The 16,755-nt window shown below is 37.7% G+C and overlaps 1 protein-coding gene across 2 annotated transcripts in view; it reads left to right on the top strand.

Annotated features, from left to right (window-relative positions):
* Positions 1-15,321, top strand: part of TUB (TUB bipartite transcription factor) — a 97,554-nt gene extending 82,233 nt beyond the window's left edge. For both annotated transcript variants that reach the window (XM_088145982.1, XM_088145981.1), the window contains exons 11-12: positions 479-650; positions 2,512-15,321. In XM_088145982.1, coding sequence (XP_088002108.1) covers positions 479-650; positions 2,512-2,645 — 306 coding nt within the window. In that variant the 3' untranslated portion in view covers positions 2,646-15,321. The remainder of the gene's footprint in view (positions 1-478; positions 651-2,511) is intronic.
* Positions 15,322-16,755: the final 1,434 nt, after the last annotated feature.

Genomic DNA, 16,755 nt, shown 5'->3' with positions numbered 1-16,755 from the left:
TTGCTTATACATTTGCTATGCTATGTAGAAAATCCCAAATGTAATCCAAAGCTAGTCCCTCTAGAAATATGAACTTCTACAACAGGATCTGGGAAGTGTCTTGGCATGCCTGTGACTTCCTTGGCAAGTTTTAATCTTTCTTCTCTGTGTACATGTTTGTGTGGCTTATCTGTTTATCAAAATATATCATTATCACCCTTCACTGAAAACTGATTCCAAACTAGTTTATACCAGTTAACTGTTTAAGCCTAAAATGTAATGGTGTTAGTGTTAGTTTCAGTTGATCTCAGTATGCTCTCCAATGACAGATGGAATTGGAAAAGGGCTTGGGTTGCTGACAACCTAAGCAGTTGATTTGGGAAGTCCAGGGATTACATTTTAGGAAGGTTTTAAACACTGGAATGGGGAATTTGTATATAAACAAAGAGCAGAAGATAGCTTTTGGCTGAACGCAAGCTTATATTCTTGGTTTTGATAGGAACATGAAACACTCCTCTCAAGATGGCAGAATAAAAACACAGAGAGTGTCATTGAGCTGCACAACAAAACTCCAGTCTGGAATGATGATACTCAGTCTTATGTTTTAAATTTCCACGGTCGTGTAACACAGGCCTCAGTGAAAAACTTCCAAATTATTCACGACAATGATCGTAAGTATGGCTTCTCTAGTTAAATTTGTTGGAAACACAGATTGCTTTTCTGAAATCTAATTAGATCCTCTGTACAAAAATACCAAAGAGGTGTTAGGTTTCTTCAAACCAAAATTCATGTTGTATTCCTCTTGCTGCAATTTCCTGTTCTCAGATGCTGATAGCATAAATACAAAGAGGACAATACAGATAGTTGTCATTCTTCCATTTTGATTGTTGGTGAAGTTCTTGACAAGGATGTAATCTAGGACAGTCTTTTCTAATAAGAGGTCCCAACTGTTTTTGGCTTATAATTCTCATTATCTCTGTTCTTCAATCAGGCTGACTTGAATTATAGTGCATCTATACTTGAGAACCCTGGATTGAGCTAGCAGATGCAAGAAGTGTGAAATAAAATATGAAGAGCTGAGGCACTGATAACTAGTTCTCAGGGTAACACACAAACAGCTTCTAGTTTAGCTGTGGAATGCCATCCTATTGCATAATAATGATTGTGGAGATCTTTATAATAGAGGCATAGTTTCTGGTTTAAATAGTTTCATTTTTAAAATTTGGTTGTTCTGCTTAATTCAGTCGAACACATAATAATGCCCGTTGCTATCAGATGTCATTCTGACCCCATCATTTCATGATGGGGGCACAGTATGCCTTCACCGTTTTAACTTGTACCAAAGGATGCATCACCAATCTGATGAAAGGCCCCAGAAATGCCTACTTAGGAGGTAGCTCCTCTTTTCATCATTGGTTCATTCACTGCATCCTAACTTTGCTCGAAGGGCTTGTTTGCAGGCTTCAATTTTGTCTTTTCAGCAGTGTTTCGCCAAGGCGTGTGGGGAGGCGGCTATCTGGGGGAACCATCGGCTTAACAATTTGGAAGCCGAGGTGGGAGGAAAAAGGGTAGCTTGCTCTGTCTTTTCCAGTCACTGCAGCTGTCTTCTGCTTTTTCTCTATTCATCCCACCAGCATCTTTGGATCCTTTTCTTGTTTCTTGGCTTATAAATGATGTCATTTATAAGGACATCCGTGCCACGTGCGGAAGTGCCGGATACCACACAGCTGGGCCGCGTTTCTTCTTCTTTTCCTTTTATCTGAACATTTTTTAATTTATTTTAAAACATTCAAGGAACAAAATAAATGACTACATAAAAGAAAAAAGAAAAGTGAGAAAGGACGTAGTGCATGGAAAATAAAATATCGGTAAACAAAATTTACAAATTGTCAGGCAATTTAAAATTCATCATTTTATTGATGAAATAACTAAATCATCATTTCATTGATAAAATTATTAAAACTAGACTCATAATATCTTAAGAAATAATTGAAAATCACTACAAAATTCTAAAAGTTATATTTATTTTGATGGCACCACTATTTATTCCTAAAATAAATGCACATGATCTTGTGAAAAGAAAAAGAAATAATTTTTAAAAATCAGTAAAAACAATATTAATTTTAAATTTCCTCCCTTTGTACCCAACTGGTAATTACATCAAAATATTTATAAATATTAAATAGCTTCTGGTTACTTATCTTTACAAATATTTCCTCCTTAAACAGACTAAGTCTCTGAGTTAGCCTTGTTGGTGCCATGTAATATATAGGCGAGCCATTCTTGTTTAATTTTAGTCAAACTTCTGTTCTGGGTGCATACTGTTAATTTTTGCCAAGGCTGCATATTTCCCAACTGGGCAGCATTTAATTGCTTTTGGAAGAACACTGTTCCGGCTTAGATTTCAGCTAATCCAGGAGGTAGAAATTATTTCTTTTTTCTAATTTTATAGTTTGGTTTAGTACTATCCACAGATTCTGAAAGGTGCCGGAAACCATATTGATGTATCTTTATGTTTCTTTATTCTTTCAGCCGACTACATAGTGATGCAATTTGGCCGTGTGGCAGAAGACATTTTTACAATGGATTATAATTATCCTATGTGTGCAGTACAAGCCTTTGCTATTGCCCTGTCCAGTTTTGACAGCAAGCTGGCTTGTGAGTGAACAAGTTACGTCTCAGCTTCACTGCAGCCAAAACGATGTGCCACTGGAAGAAGAAAACATACATTCCATATTTTCTCTGGTGTCATCAGTGGTCACATATCCTTATGAGGCAGGTAAAATTTGCTTTCTGAAGGACCAACCTTTTTGCTGAAGAGAAAATATTTTAAAATTCAGGACTTTCAGGAATGTTTTCCCCACTTATTCTCTATTTTTCTGGAAGTGGCATCAGAGCTCTATAAATAGAAGTCCTATCTTATGTCCTCAGTTCTGTTATGAAGATGCGCCATAATGTACTGTATTGTGGCTTAAGTGAAAACACCATTGGGATTGACGATGTCTTTTTTTAAACCCATAAAAGCTAACACAACACAAATCTAGTTTTGGATTTAAGACATATTCAGAGGCTGTCAGCATACCTCAAGATTTCATTCATACCTTGGGAATTTTATGTCACCCATCTTAAATATAAGACCGTAAGAAAGATGCAAACTTTTTCAAGAAAGAAGCAAGGTAGCATTTACTCTCAAAGCCAAGACTGAAGTGATTTGTGATACTATTTATATGGGAAGGAGTCTGACAAATTTTTAATCCTGATGGGGAAAGGAATGGGGAAAAAATAGGAAGCACAAGTTAATATTGCACAACTCACTTGTACTCCAAGGTGTTATTTTATAGATTGTGTCTTAATTTTAAGTCTCACTTTTTGATGGCAGTTGACTCTTATTTTTAAGAAGGGAAATTTGATCATGCAAAGTCACCCTATGGATGTGAGAAATGATGCTGAATCATTATACTAACTAAAAATTGGGGAACATCCATATGCCTGAAAGAGAAAATGTGCTTCACCATGTATGATGTCTCAGGTCCCATGTGTGGCATGTTCTGCCCAAGAAAGTTTTCTGCCTTTTACCCTGGAGAGCTGCTGCCCATCAGGATAGACATGGCTGGACTAGAAAGGGGAAGGGCTGGCATTGAATAAAACACATGCATCTGCTCTAACTGAATTGAATGACATCTAATTCTTTGGATAAACCTGCCTTGATATAGCTGCCTCTTTTAAGAAATTGCTTAGAAGATAACTGGAACTAATAGAGAATGGTATTTGCCCTTTTTCTGTCCCAATATATTGAAGGTTACATGCAGAGAAAACTTCCAAAAAATAGAAATTAATTTTAATGTCTTCTTGATTTTAAACAGATGGGTTGGATCATAGCATTTATTTCATTGATGAATTGTCCCTAAGCAGAGGGATACTCCACCAGAGTACCCCTATTCAAAATGCTCTTGATAGCAGAAGACAATAGTGGATAGATAGCAATTTCTACAGGCCCCAGTTACACGGCCTTCACTACTGCCGAGGCTCCATTAAACGTAGGAGCAGATTTGGGACCAGCTGGGGAGATAGAATCAGTGAAGATCAGCTCACCTCTTCAGCCAGCAGAAATTCTCTGCTGGATCAAACTATTCCCACCAAAAGGAGATGCTTCTATCTGTAGAAGGCTTTTGCTGGATATAACCATGTATACATGTTTGTGCCTTTTTACTAACAAATCATTATATTTCAGAATGCAAACTCTGGCTTATCTCACTTTCTTGATTTCTGAAACATAAATATACTAAAAATTGAAATCAGAATCAGCTTTGAAGGGGCCATTTAGCACTAGTTTTGTGATTTTTCCCTGCAGTATGACATTGCGTGTGGCTGATATACATGGAATATACCAAGGCTCAGCATTACCAGATTTTGAGGGGATATGCTTTTCTGGCCACATTTTCACTGGATTCTACAAGGGCTGTTGGGTTAACTTTAGCCAGTTTGCCTTTCTGTGACTTACTAAAGGACAGTGTGTCAGTGCATCCAGTGCTGATGACAGGTTCACTGATGCTTACATCAGCATAGAATTGCAGGGGCGTTGTCTGTGAATTTTCCTTTTTATATAATTAGCAGTCCTCTTGGAGTATGTGAACACCACTACACAAAAATGCAGTCTCCTTGGTACACTTTGAAAATGCCATTCTCACAAGTCAAAGAACATTGATGACAAAGATGCAGTTATCACCCTGTTAGCTGGGGAAAAACCTAAAAGAAAGTTAATTCACTCAACAGTACCATGAGGTCTGATCTTTGTATAATAACAAATTTTGTGGTGAGTAGACATGTAAGTCAGAGAGTTGAGCAGTTGCAGAATATGGATTATGTGAGGACCCATTCCCAGATTTTGCAGCAATCTCTTCCTTAGGTATGTTAAATATGTGCTCTCAAAAGTAGATTTATTTAAACTAAGGCTGCAGTTCTGATAACTTGTTTGAGAATAAGTCTCCTTGCAGTTAATGTCATTTGTTTCTGAGTAGTGCGTTAGCGTTGTTCCTTAGGAAGTATGTTTAAACTATGGCCTCAAATATGAGACTTGGTCATAAAAAATAGTCTTATGATTATTAGCATATATTTGGGCTATGTCACACTCAGACCCCTTGAAATCAGTCAGACTTAATTTAGCTATGCCTTAGTCATATTTATCTTGATGGGTTAATGTCAAGCCTGATGAAGCCTAGATCTAATTTGCCATATGATATGAAAATAAAATTCAGTTGTTTGGATTAAATTTTTCCAAGACTGGAAAGGGTTCACTAGGAGGAATGCTTGCCCCTGTCTGGACTGTTTTAATTTTGTGCTGTTACATTTTCCTCTTGGGGAATCCTTGCAAATGTGAGATAAGGAGCTTTCAATGGTCAAGTTTTTGAAGTATTGCCACTTTTTTTTTTTTTGCTTTGATTGGACACTTTTGGAAAGAAGAGAGCCTCAGTGGTCCTATCTGTAGCAATGCATTTGGGTGTGGGTAATGGAGCCAGTCTATCTGTAGTGATTGATATGGGGTTAGGGAGCTGCAATTTTTTTGTGGCCGTGAGCTACATGTTTATTTTCAATTGTCTTTCTGACCCCAAGGGGGCACTGTGGTGGTGATATCATTTGGGAGCAAGTTGGATGATTTTGGGAGGGTCAGAAAGTTGTTTTGGGGGAGGGTTGGAAAGTTGAGCATATCTTTTTTGTCCTTTGCTTTTGCAAAAACAAAAACAACACCCCCCCCGAAAATAGGGGGGGTTGATTTCAAGGTGTGATCATAGGCGTGAGTTAAACAATTGTAGAAAGAATTTTCTCATTAGTACACAGATACAGGTGTGTGTGTGTGTGTGTGTGTGTGTGTAGAGCAGCCTACTTGCTTTTGTTACTGCATTGGCTGAAAACTGTCAGAAGCAAGCTTTACTTTCTGATTTGTACCTTGAAACAATTTGGACAAATCTTAAAGAGATGCATCCCCCCCCCCCATGCCAATAATAAGAAAACTCATGTTTTGAATGGAAAGCTATTCTCCGTGCTTTTCAAAATCTCTCTATACTCCATCTTGTCAGTCGTTAGACAATTTTAAATAAATTGCAGATGTTTGGGGGGCAAACCAAGGAAGGGGCATAATAGCATAGGGATCTAAGGGGAGAGGAGGGCAAAAGATGAAATGAGTGTCCCAATGTGATGATGCAAACTGCCATTTTTTACATATTGTGTACATGCATGTATGGAACGGGTGGAGCTTGTGTTGTGACTTTGTGAGAGTTGTTTGGTCATTCTGATGAAACCGTCAGATTCTGTGGGCACCTCTGCATGGTAACTAGGAATAAAAGCATGCATGGTATTTAAAAAAAGTGGATGGAGTTGATTGTCCCTCCCACCCCCACCCCCCAATCATGGCCCTTGAGGTCAGCCAATGGCATTGATTGGTCTTTAATTCAGCACAGTCAAAAATTCTTTAAGTAACGTACGACGTATGGATTTATGTGTAACAGGTTTTACTTTCATAGGTTGTAGTGCAAAACATTGACTAATGTGATTTTTAAATATTGACTAAATACTAATGGAATACAATATATCAATAAGATGGCTATTCAGTAGAACATCCAGGTACAAATGCAGTATACCACTGAGTGCCTCTATGACCTGCTTGTGAACTTTGAAGCACAATCTTATTCATTTTGCAAAATGAGATATTGGACTAGAAGGGCCTTGAACCTGAGCCAGCTGGGCTTGCTTATGCTCCTATACAAAAATTTCTAGAGCTTTCAGAGCAGATTCTTTTTTTCTTAACTTAAAGTGCATTCTCTGGATGATCAACTCTTTACAAGAGCAAGTCAACTGGAGTAGATGATGATGATTGCTATGTACTCAAGAGAATTACTAGACACTCAGGCACTTCTAGAGATCATTCTTTACCCTGAAAAGCCTTCCTCTAACGACAAGTATATGGGTTCTGATTATCCCACTGATGAGCCCCATTAAGGTGGTTCCATCTGCTATAATATAGTAGAAGTTACCATGTCTAAAAGTATATATGCATATTTTTACAAAAATTCTGTAATGGAAGCATCTAAATACTGTCACAATAATATCCACATTTTATACAGCAATCAAAATAATGGTTCTAGTTGAAGTGTAGTATCTTCTTAGGTAAAAAAAAATGATGTGATCTTATTGTTAAGAACATGCAGTTTCCTTTAAGAAAATATATAAAACTATGTATAACAACTAACAGACATGCATTATATGCACAATTAATATATTGAAAAATATTCAACTTATCTAATGAATCTTCCACCCTCTCAAGAGTAGTTTGTGGACCTAATCTTTGGCATATAATAAAATATGGCTAATATTTGCCATGTTCCAATTTACCAGTGCAGGATACTCATTACAATTTGCTGAGCCCCATATTTCATGAAAAACAATTCAGGTTCTTTGTTAAGTAGGGTGTTGACTACTTTCCCAACATTTCGCTTTATACAAAAGGCTACATTTCATCCTCATCAAAAGTCTTTGAGAAACCCAAGCCATAGGTCAGCAACCTGGTGCTTGTGGGCACCATAGATTTATGCCTTCTCCACAAAGCATCCATTAGTCCCCAGTATTAAATAACAATGATTTTAATTTTAAAAAAAGAAATAGCTAACACTTTGTGCAGTCACCAAAGTTTAGTGTTCTTGCTCGAAATCTTCCAAGAGTTGGGGTTAAAAAAATGACAAAATTATATGAGACTTCAAGAAATCTTGTGAGAATTGGCAATCTTGCACAATTTTGGCCACTTATAATGTATTTTATTTTGATGCCCATCACAGGGACCACCTGCAATACCCTTGCAGACCACTAGAAGTGCCAAAGAACAGATTAAGAGCTATTGACTTAGATGAGCTTCACCAATCTACCACCTTTCAGATACACTGGGACTAGATTCCCCAGTCATCATGGCCTCCAACTTCAACACACCAGGAAGGTTCCCCTTTTGAGGAGGCTGCATTGGACAATGAACATATTGGCATTTCTAAAAGTGAAAAAATAAATTACTGAAGCATGGCTAGACTTCTGCTAGTAGCACTCCACCCAATTTGGCTTTAGCTTGTGGAAGTTTAGTGAAAAATACTGAGGAGCATCAATGATATTTTGAAAAACTTCTTTAACGTGAACAAGGAAAAGAGCTGTAAAAGTAAAGGAGTTAAGAATACACAAACTTTTTTGAATGCTCAGAACATACATACATGGATGTGTCAATAGTTCCACTTGCTTTTGTAACTTTAGTATGTCTTCCTAGGCACTAATTTTAGGAATTCAAGGAGTTGCCATACTGTTTCAGTTTTTGCCTATTTCATCACTGACCGCTTTTTCTGAACCAAGTAGAAAAATGAGAAAGGAAATGCATGTTTGCTCCATAGTGTTAAAGGCACTTTTGTTACAGAATTATGTTTAGTCAGGGAGAAAGTAGAGTGCAGTGAATAAAGCCTACAATGTAATTTCACTTCTTCTCTATACTGTCCAAACTCTGCAAAAGTCTAAAAGTCAAATTCTATATATTATGTAGAACTGGAATAAAGCACACAAGAAGGTTAGCCAGAAGTGCTTCTATCTTTTTTTGAGTCAGGACAATTTGTTATCTTTGCTTAGCTCTCTTTGTAGACATGTAATATTCTGGCTGCAGAAATACCAAGGTGATTGTGTAAATGTCAGGGATATGAAAGATTAAGAAGGCGTAGCTCTGCTGCACCATCAGAATGAAAATGAAAAGCAAATAAATTAAAGCCAGTTTGTAAAACACATGAGAAATTATATTTCATTCCCACTTTCTTATATCGTTCTAAGAATTATTGTTTAATAAAGTTTATGCTGCAACTTGTTCATATCTTTTTTTTAAAATCTTAAGACTGCCTCTCTAGCCACAGAGAAAAACCTGGAGAACAGCGGCTGTTACTTCCGAGAAAACATGCATAGGAATGCACTGATACTCTCGTTCAGTTTTCTTGGGTAGATCTGTCCCAGCGAACAAGATGGCATGTCTAGTTTCAGTCAGGGTTTCCAAAGACTGGTACTTAGCAAAAGAAACATTTACAGTACGGTCCTCTGCTTGTTTTCTAAGAGGTGAGCCTCTCTTATGCAATGTTAAGATCTCAGCAGAAGCCATAGACTCGGTTCCAACATTACTTTAAGCCCCAAAGTGAACAAATCACATCATGGTTTAGTGCCATTCATGAATCCAACCCTGCAGTACCCAGCATGCCAGGGGAAGGTGCCATGCAAGTGGCATACTCCTGAAGGGAGCTGAATCAATGCTACCGATCAAGGCAGGCATATCTGTAAGTTAAGGATAACTGATCCCATCAATGTTTTTTCTTACAATGTTTTTCTTTATGTTTGTTTTGGCTTTTGAAAAAACTTTAAAAAATCTTTTTAAAATATTTTCATTTCAGCCTTCACTCTAGTGTAAAGTTTATGTTGTGTATGTATATGCATTCTTTTCCTTTTTTGTTTTTGCTTTTTTGCTTGTTTCACCTAATTAATAAAAAGAAAAATTATGATAACCTGCTCATGTTAGGAAATGTGGAAGATTCCATGTTCTTGGGGGGAAAAATGGCAGCCGCATGAAATGCAAGATTATTCCTCCTGTCTCTCTTTTATTCTGATCTTTTCTTCAATTTCTCCTGGGTTTCACTTTCCACAGTTCTCATTAGAAGAGGCATGGCCTGTTATAGAAAATGAAGGGTGGTATTTATAATTGTACATGTATAGTACATACAGACACTGCCCATTTAATTGGAATCATTTTTTAATTGGGTAAAAGCCATTAATATTTTTTAATCATTGCAGCCACAGCCACTTTATTATTTTTAACACATAGACTATCCTATAATATTAACAACAAAAACTATCTGCCTGTGTTCGTATATCTCCGACACAATTTTTTTCTCCATCCTGCTGCTTTCCAGACTTTGGGCTAGAGACTCTGTCATTCGCAGATAGCAGGGCTAATGGCATTGTGAGAGCTGCAGTTCAACATACTTGGGTATCGTTCTTCTTTGCTGTTATAAACTCACCCAGAACAGTTTTCCTAGCTATACAACATTTCCCTTCATAAATAATGAAATGTCAATGCAGTTCTTCACCAGAGGGACATTTGCCCTTCTACTGTTCATTTAGACCCAATGATTCTGAATACATCCCTAAATTTTAGTTGAGCCAAATCAAACTTTGCATATGTCATTCTGAAGTCATGTTCGCAATGAAATGGCTTAATGTAAAATGGCCTGATCTCTGGCCATTCTGAATGGAGCTGATTTGGTTTGGAGTCTAATGATATATAGAGGACTACAATTTTCTGTCTCCGAATTATAGTGTATTTTAGAAATAACATGAACATTCCTAACAATGCCCTTGTTTGGCATTGTTGCTGCTTTTGTGTTTAGACTTTCATTGATTTGCCAAAAAAGAAAGGAAAAATCAAGCACAGTTTGCTTTGAAACCCACTACTAGGGCATCAAAAACTATCTGCATTTGTAAATATCTCCTTGTGCTGTGCATATAAAGTTCTGAAGGACAACGTATGATTCAGCGCACATGTGGCACGCAGATAGCACTCGATGGGAACACTTTAGAGCAGCTGCATCTTTTTCTGGGCTCATGCAACTGTCTTCCATAGCTGGTGCACAAATCTAGAAAAGACATGTTGGGTTTAAGGTGGTCACAAAAGGTGCTCTACATGCACTGAATCACATTTGCTCTTCAAATCTGGTTGATTGCATAGCCCGAATATCTGTATTTTGGACTTAAGTCATGTTAATCATAACTCTACCCTCCTCAGAAAGTAGTGTTAGGGCTTTTAGGCACAATGGTTTTCCAAGGAAATTTGGGAGAATTTAGGCTTTTATATAATCCTTGTTGAATAATATTAGATGGCCTTCCCTGTAACAATTCGCCCAGTGCTAAAAAACCTTCTTTTGCAACAGCAGCAGCAACAATTGCACCCTCAGGGCCATTCCTGTTGCCATAATTTTTATAGTAAATGATGGTGAGACTCAAAACATGCCTGGCTGTGTTTGGAATGTGTTTTAGGATATTCTCCATAATCTAAAGAGCACACTAGGGTTCTTGTTGTAGGCACTGTATGTAAGGGATTCTTTTTTGGTGATTCATTGTAGAGAAGGTGTCCTGTAGATAGTCTGATGAGGGTGTGTATAAATCGTTTGCCTCTCCTTGAAGTTGCATCTCATGCAGGTTAATGGTGGCTTAAGCAAAATGGAAAACAATGGACCCAAGCTTGCTGATTATCTTGCAAGGGACACCCTCTGCATCCCTCTGAGAGTGCTTTTTCCTTAGAAGCTAGTGATTGGGATGGTGAAGATGACTGGCCACCTGCTTCAATGCACATTGCACAACCTTGATGCAGAGATGGCACAGAGGCACGCTCCTCTATCATGACCAAACACTGAGGTGAACCCAGTCTGCTTCGATCTTTGGAAACAGTAGATTTGATTATGGGCCATGCAAGTGCAGCAAAAGCTGCTTTCTGAGTGAAATGTAGCAGATACTCTGCTAACAGACATATGGCACTGCTTTGCTTCCTGAAGGTTAACAGGTGCTTCAAAGAGGTCCTTCACTCCAATTTCTATCAGAGAGAATCAGTCCTCTGAAGATCTGCACAGCCCTACTTGTTATATAGTTTTTGAGATACTTGTTTTATTAAGTGGATTCCTTAGCATATGGGGGCTTCAACTGATAAATCATACAAAGTTGTATTGGATAGCAGTTTGGTATCTCTGACTTTTGAGTATGACATTTTGGGAGGTCATGGCCTTCAAATGTAGCCTATAGCACAGATAGCTAGTCTTTGTAGTTGTGGGTAGCATTCCCTTGAGAGTAATTGTTGAAGACTGCATCCATTGAGGAGTAGACTGAAGCAGAATTACTCTTTCACTCTGACATCCTTTTTTTCCTTATCTCTCCTCCCAATATATTTCTTTTACTCTTGCTAGCAAGCTGCTAGAAGAGGACAAAATCATGATGATGATGATGATGATTGATGATGATGATGATACATGGCTCACTTGCAGAAGGGTTTTTAAAATTAGCACCAAGGTCAAATGTTGCCCACCCCAGCTTATAAATACATCAAATGATCAAGATATAGTACAGCAGATTAACGATTGGGGATTTTCAGCTATAACATAAACTAAAATTATTACAAATTCCTACAAAATTTTCAAAATGCCACTGGGAAGCAAAATCCTGCTCTTGAAATTTGCAGCAGAAATCAGTCAACTTGCTTTGAAGCACTTCATGCTTTCCTTGGATTCTATTTGGTTTTTATACCTTTCTGTTCCCCTCCCCCCTTCCCCATTGGTCTCTTGTGCACATGTTCATTTGATAACCATTTATCAGTGAAGAACTGCACTTTCTTCAGAGTGTTAGATTTCCATTCTGCCTTTCCTCCAGGAGCTCCTGTAGGTGTGATACTTCCTTTTCCAGTTTTTCTCATAACAATGCCTTGCAAGGTGGATGAAGTTGAGATAAAGTGACTGGCCCAAGTGGCCCAGGTAGCTGAGTACCTGAGGAAGACTTGAATCCAGATCTCCCCAATCCTGTGTCTAACAATATAAAACCACAACACTATGTTATGCAACCAATTAAGGCAAAAGCAATGGTGAGGCAAGGTAAATTAACAGCTTTAGCAAACTGACTGCTGTCTAGCATAAAGTTGGCCATTCTCTTTGCATCCAAGATCTAAGGAGTTAGTCATTGTCTTGCACATTGGCAAGGAACAGTGCAGAGAAATTTATGAAAGATCCAAACTTTCTTTTATAGCACTCTCATACCTGTAACATGAGGAACAAATTAAAAATGTGTTTTTCCTGAGGCTATTGTGTTAATATATTACAAACCAGGGAAAAACACAGGAAGTAAGTTTCATCTTTTTTTCCAAAAGGTGCTTCAAAGTTGCAAATTCAGCAGGTGTTGCCTGTCTCTGCTTATGGGCCTTAATTCTGTTTAAGAAGGCTGTCATCCTACAGTACTACTCTCTTTTCAGAGAATCACTTGTTGGCCTCACATCGGAATCGGCATGTCTTGGATTGTCCTGTGCCCAAAAAAAAAAAAAAGCAAACGAAGAGTTATCCTGACAGCCTATAGGCAAAGCAAAAGCTTCCTTAGATGGTTTTTTATCAGCTGGAAAAAGGGGGATGAGAAGAATCTGCAGCTGTGCTATTAATGTGGCAAGTTTGTTGTTTAATTTTCTGGACAAAGGTCACAGTTTTATCCTGGGCTATCATGGCTGATCTGTAAAAAAGATTCATGTGACAAGATAGCAACAAAGAGGTAGGGTTTTCTTTTTCTTACCAACTAGCAATTGTCACAGTTTTGTACTCCAGATCTTATAGTTCTTATATGTTCACCTGGGAATAAGCCAGAGTGAATGTAGCAAAACTCACTTCTCAGCAGGCATGCAGGAGAAACGGATGTCTTTGCTACTTTTAGAGGGGGCTGTTTGTTTTTTCTTTTTCCCTCTGTCGATGTGAACTCTGGCACATCAAAATGTGTCTGTCTTTCCCAGATTTGAGCTGTAAAAGGTTCCCAGCACCTCGTGTGAATATAATGAAGAACATATCAAAGAAAACATGATTTGGATGTCTTGTTTGGTTGGACCTAAAGAAAGATGATTGCTTTGTGGCTTGAGAAATAGAATACATGCTATGGGATCAGTGAGACAGAGAAGCAAAGTATACATTTTTGTTTTTAAATGCATGATGTGCTTTGCAAGGCACATTGTAACAACCATGTCTCACCTTCTGATTCTGGAATATTGGCAAGTATGCTATAACACTGAATAAACCAGCTGCTTAGTTTCTCTTTTTAGTATTGTTTTTCAGGCTAACTAAAAACTTCCCCAGGAGTATTTAGAGTAGGAAAACAGGACAAGAAGAAAGAGCTACACCCCCCCCCCCATTAGCACTATAGCCTAAAATCTGATTTCCTCCTTGGCCTATGCCTTTGACTTGGAAAATCTCTGGGGATTTAATTCCAAGTATCCCAAAATCTGCCCTGGTTGCATGTTAGTTTTATAATTTAGGCTGGCTGGAAGCTAGTCCATAGAAAACTATTTTTTGAATTTAGATTTCATAAAGGAAGTGCCAATTTAAAAATATTTTTTCAAGGACTAACTATAGGTTTCAGAAAGCATTATCAGGGCAAAAAGCCCTCCAGAAAGCTTTTTGTTGGCACTGAAGCTTTAAACCAGACTTTGTCACGTCTGATGTCCTCTACATGCCCTGGTTTGTAACTCCCCTTATTACAATGATGGAAGTCCCCTCTGTTCTACGCCAAGCAACATCTTACAGGGTGAACTCTGCAGGTTAAGGGTCTTCTACACCACCAAATCCACCAGCCATCTAAACCTACTGGCTGTTGCCTCTCAGGGAAAGCAGTCAGTGACAAGGACACTTGGGATAGTAACCAAGGCCAACCAACATGCCTGGACCCTCACCATCATTTCATATTCTAGGCTTCCCTTTAGATTGTTGGCCTACAATTCTCTTAGAAAGACATTTTGAGAAAAGCTGGTGAGAGACTTGTGCATTTTCTCAAATGTTATCAGTTTTGGGGGTTCCTGGGAAAAATTATAGCTAGATGCTCCTCCTCTCTCAGTGCTCACATCAGCCCTTCAAAATCCAGCAAGGTTTGCAGCATCAGAAGTTTGGTGCTGCATTATCAGATGCCATCTGTAGAGTACAGTATTCAAAATATACACACCTCTATAGCACTCAAGAAATTGCACCATTACTGTAGTTGTCCTTTGGCTTGAAAAATGGCAAGCAATGAACAGGTAGGTTATAATTCCTAGTTATGACTCAGGCAAAAGCTGCCGGGCCAGAATACTGATATGCAGTTACTCTGAAAGGTTCATCCCATCACAGACTAAATGGTTGGTAAAATATACAAAATATATTGCTAGTAGGCTGCAGGCAAACATGTGTAGCATTGAGGCAGAATATTTAGATTATTTAACTGTCTCTTCAAAAATATGTGTGCGCATATATTTTAAATGTCAGCTGGCTTGTCAGTTGTAGAAAGCAGAACCTGGAGTGCAAGTGAACAAAATTTGCTAACAATGCTTTCTCTCATGGCTAACACATTCTAATTCATCACTGTGCCTTTCTTAAAACAAACCAATGATCATTCTAATAGACTTTGACCACGTTCCTGTCTCAAGTTGTTTTAAATGGTGTTTGAATTAAGGAGGGAGGGGTGTGCAGTCTAAGAACAATTAGGAGTAAGAACAAATATTTAAGCAGTCGTTTTTTGCATAATGCTTAGAATGTGTTATGTCAATTTGCACAAGACTGTCTTGTCCTGTTTAAGCAGTCAGGCATTCTTTTGTTTGTTTCAAACTATATAGAATTTTAGATAAATCTGAGAAAATGTGGTTTTATGATGCCGATTTTTAAAAAAATACTTTGGTATTCTGAAGCAAATGTATTTATTTATGTGTATAACTAATTTGGTATTTTCACATAATTACATTGTGTATGTCGTAGAAATTACAGTATATGTCAATATAGAAAATCTGTGCAGAAAAAAAAATTAAAACTTGAATTTGTTTCAAAGGATGGTGTATTTTTTCAAAACAGCCATATTCATCTTTCCTATTTCTTTGTCTCCTTTCTCTTTTATAATGTAAATTAAAATTACTTACTTTTCTAACAAAGACTGTTTCAACCTTAATCTTGGCATCTCCTTTTTCTGTGGAGGACTCTAACAAATACCAACCTCCTTCAGTTGAATTTTTGCTGATCAGTCCAATTGCATTATATAAAGAATTTATCTGTGCAATCTTTGCCTGTCATCTGTTTAAAGCACAAAATGGGAAAACGTTCCACTGCAGCCATTATAAAAGTGGAAACTGATTCTGTACTTTTAAAGATGATATTTGTAACGTATCATGCACACGGACACAAAGAAAAAAATGTGCTGGAATAATGTTTTCTTACACTTTATCCCCATAAATAAAAATAAATATCATTAAAAAAAAAATACATTACAACATTTCTACTACTACTGTATTTTTATTAACTTACTCTTTCAAAGGGGCCAACATGGGCCATGAAATTATGCTGAATTCGTGGACTTCACAAAAGTAGCCTTTCCTCAAGATTTCAATAATTAGGATGATCAAAATTCTTGGTTACTCAGCTAAAAAACTGGTAATACACAAAGGTGTTTACAGCCCTTCCCAAACCTGATGCTATCTTGATGTGTTGGAACTACAGTTCCCACCATACCCAGCCAAAAGCTATGCTAGGTGGGAATTTTAAATGACGTCCCAACACACTGGGAGGTTGTGAGGAAGGTTGAAGTCATTGTAAAACATTCGAAAATGACCCTAAAGGACTTCTACCTACAGAAGCTAAACACATTCTTCCAATCAATCAATCAGTCCAGAAAGAGAGAGAGAAATGTTCTCCTTTCCTTTCCAGCTCATCTTTACCAGAGAGAAAAGTAATAACAGTAAAAATCTAAAGCAATTGCTTTTCTTTTAAGCTTCGAAACAGTGCAACTACATACAGTTGCTGAAACCTTCTATCCAAATGACATGCCTGGAATTAGCTACAAAGGCTCTACATGAATGTCTACTAAGAAATAAGTCCCCCTGAATTATGATGGAATTTCCTCCCACGTAACTGCAGGTGATACATAATTACCTGGAGCAAATTCATTCACTCTGACAAGACTTATTTCTCAGTCCATATGGCT

This window comes from Python bivittatus, unplaced genomic scaffold (genome assembly GCF_059951505.1).
Source record: "Python bivittatus isolate LINGU-HERP-01145 unplaced genomic scaffold, Pbiv_v1 ctg000480_np1212, whole genome shotgun sequence".
Taxonomy (NCBI): Eukaryota; Metazoa; Chordata; class Lepidosauria; order Squamata; family Pythonidae; genus Python; species Python bivittatus.
The sequence above is the reverse complement of the archived record's forward strand: the minus strand, read 5'-3'. Positions and strand labels throughout refer to the sequence as shown.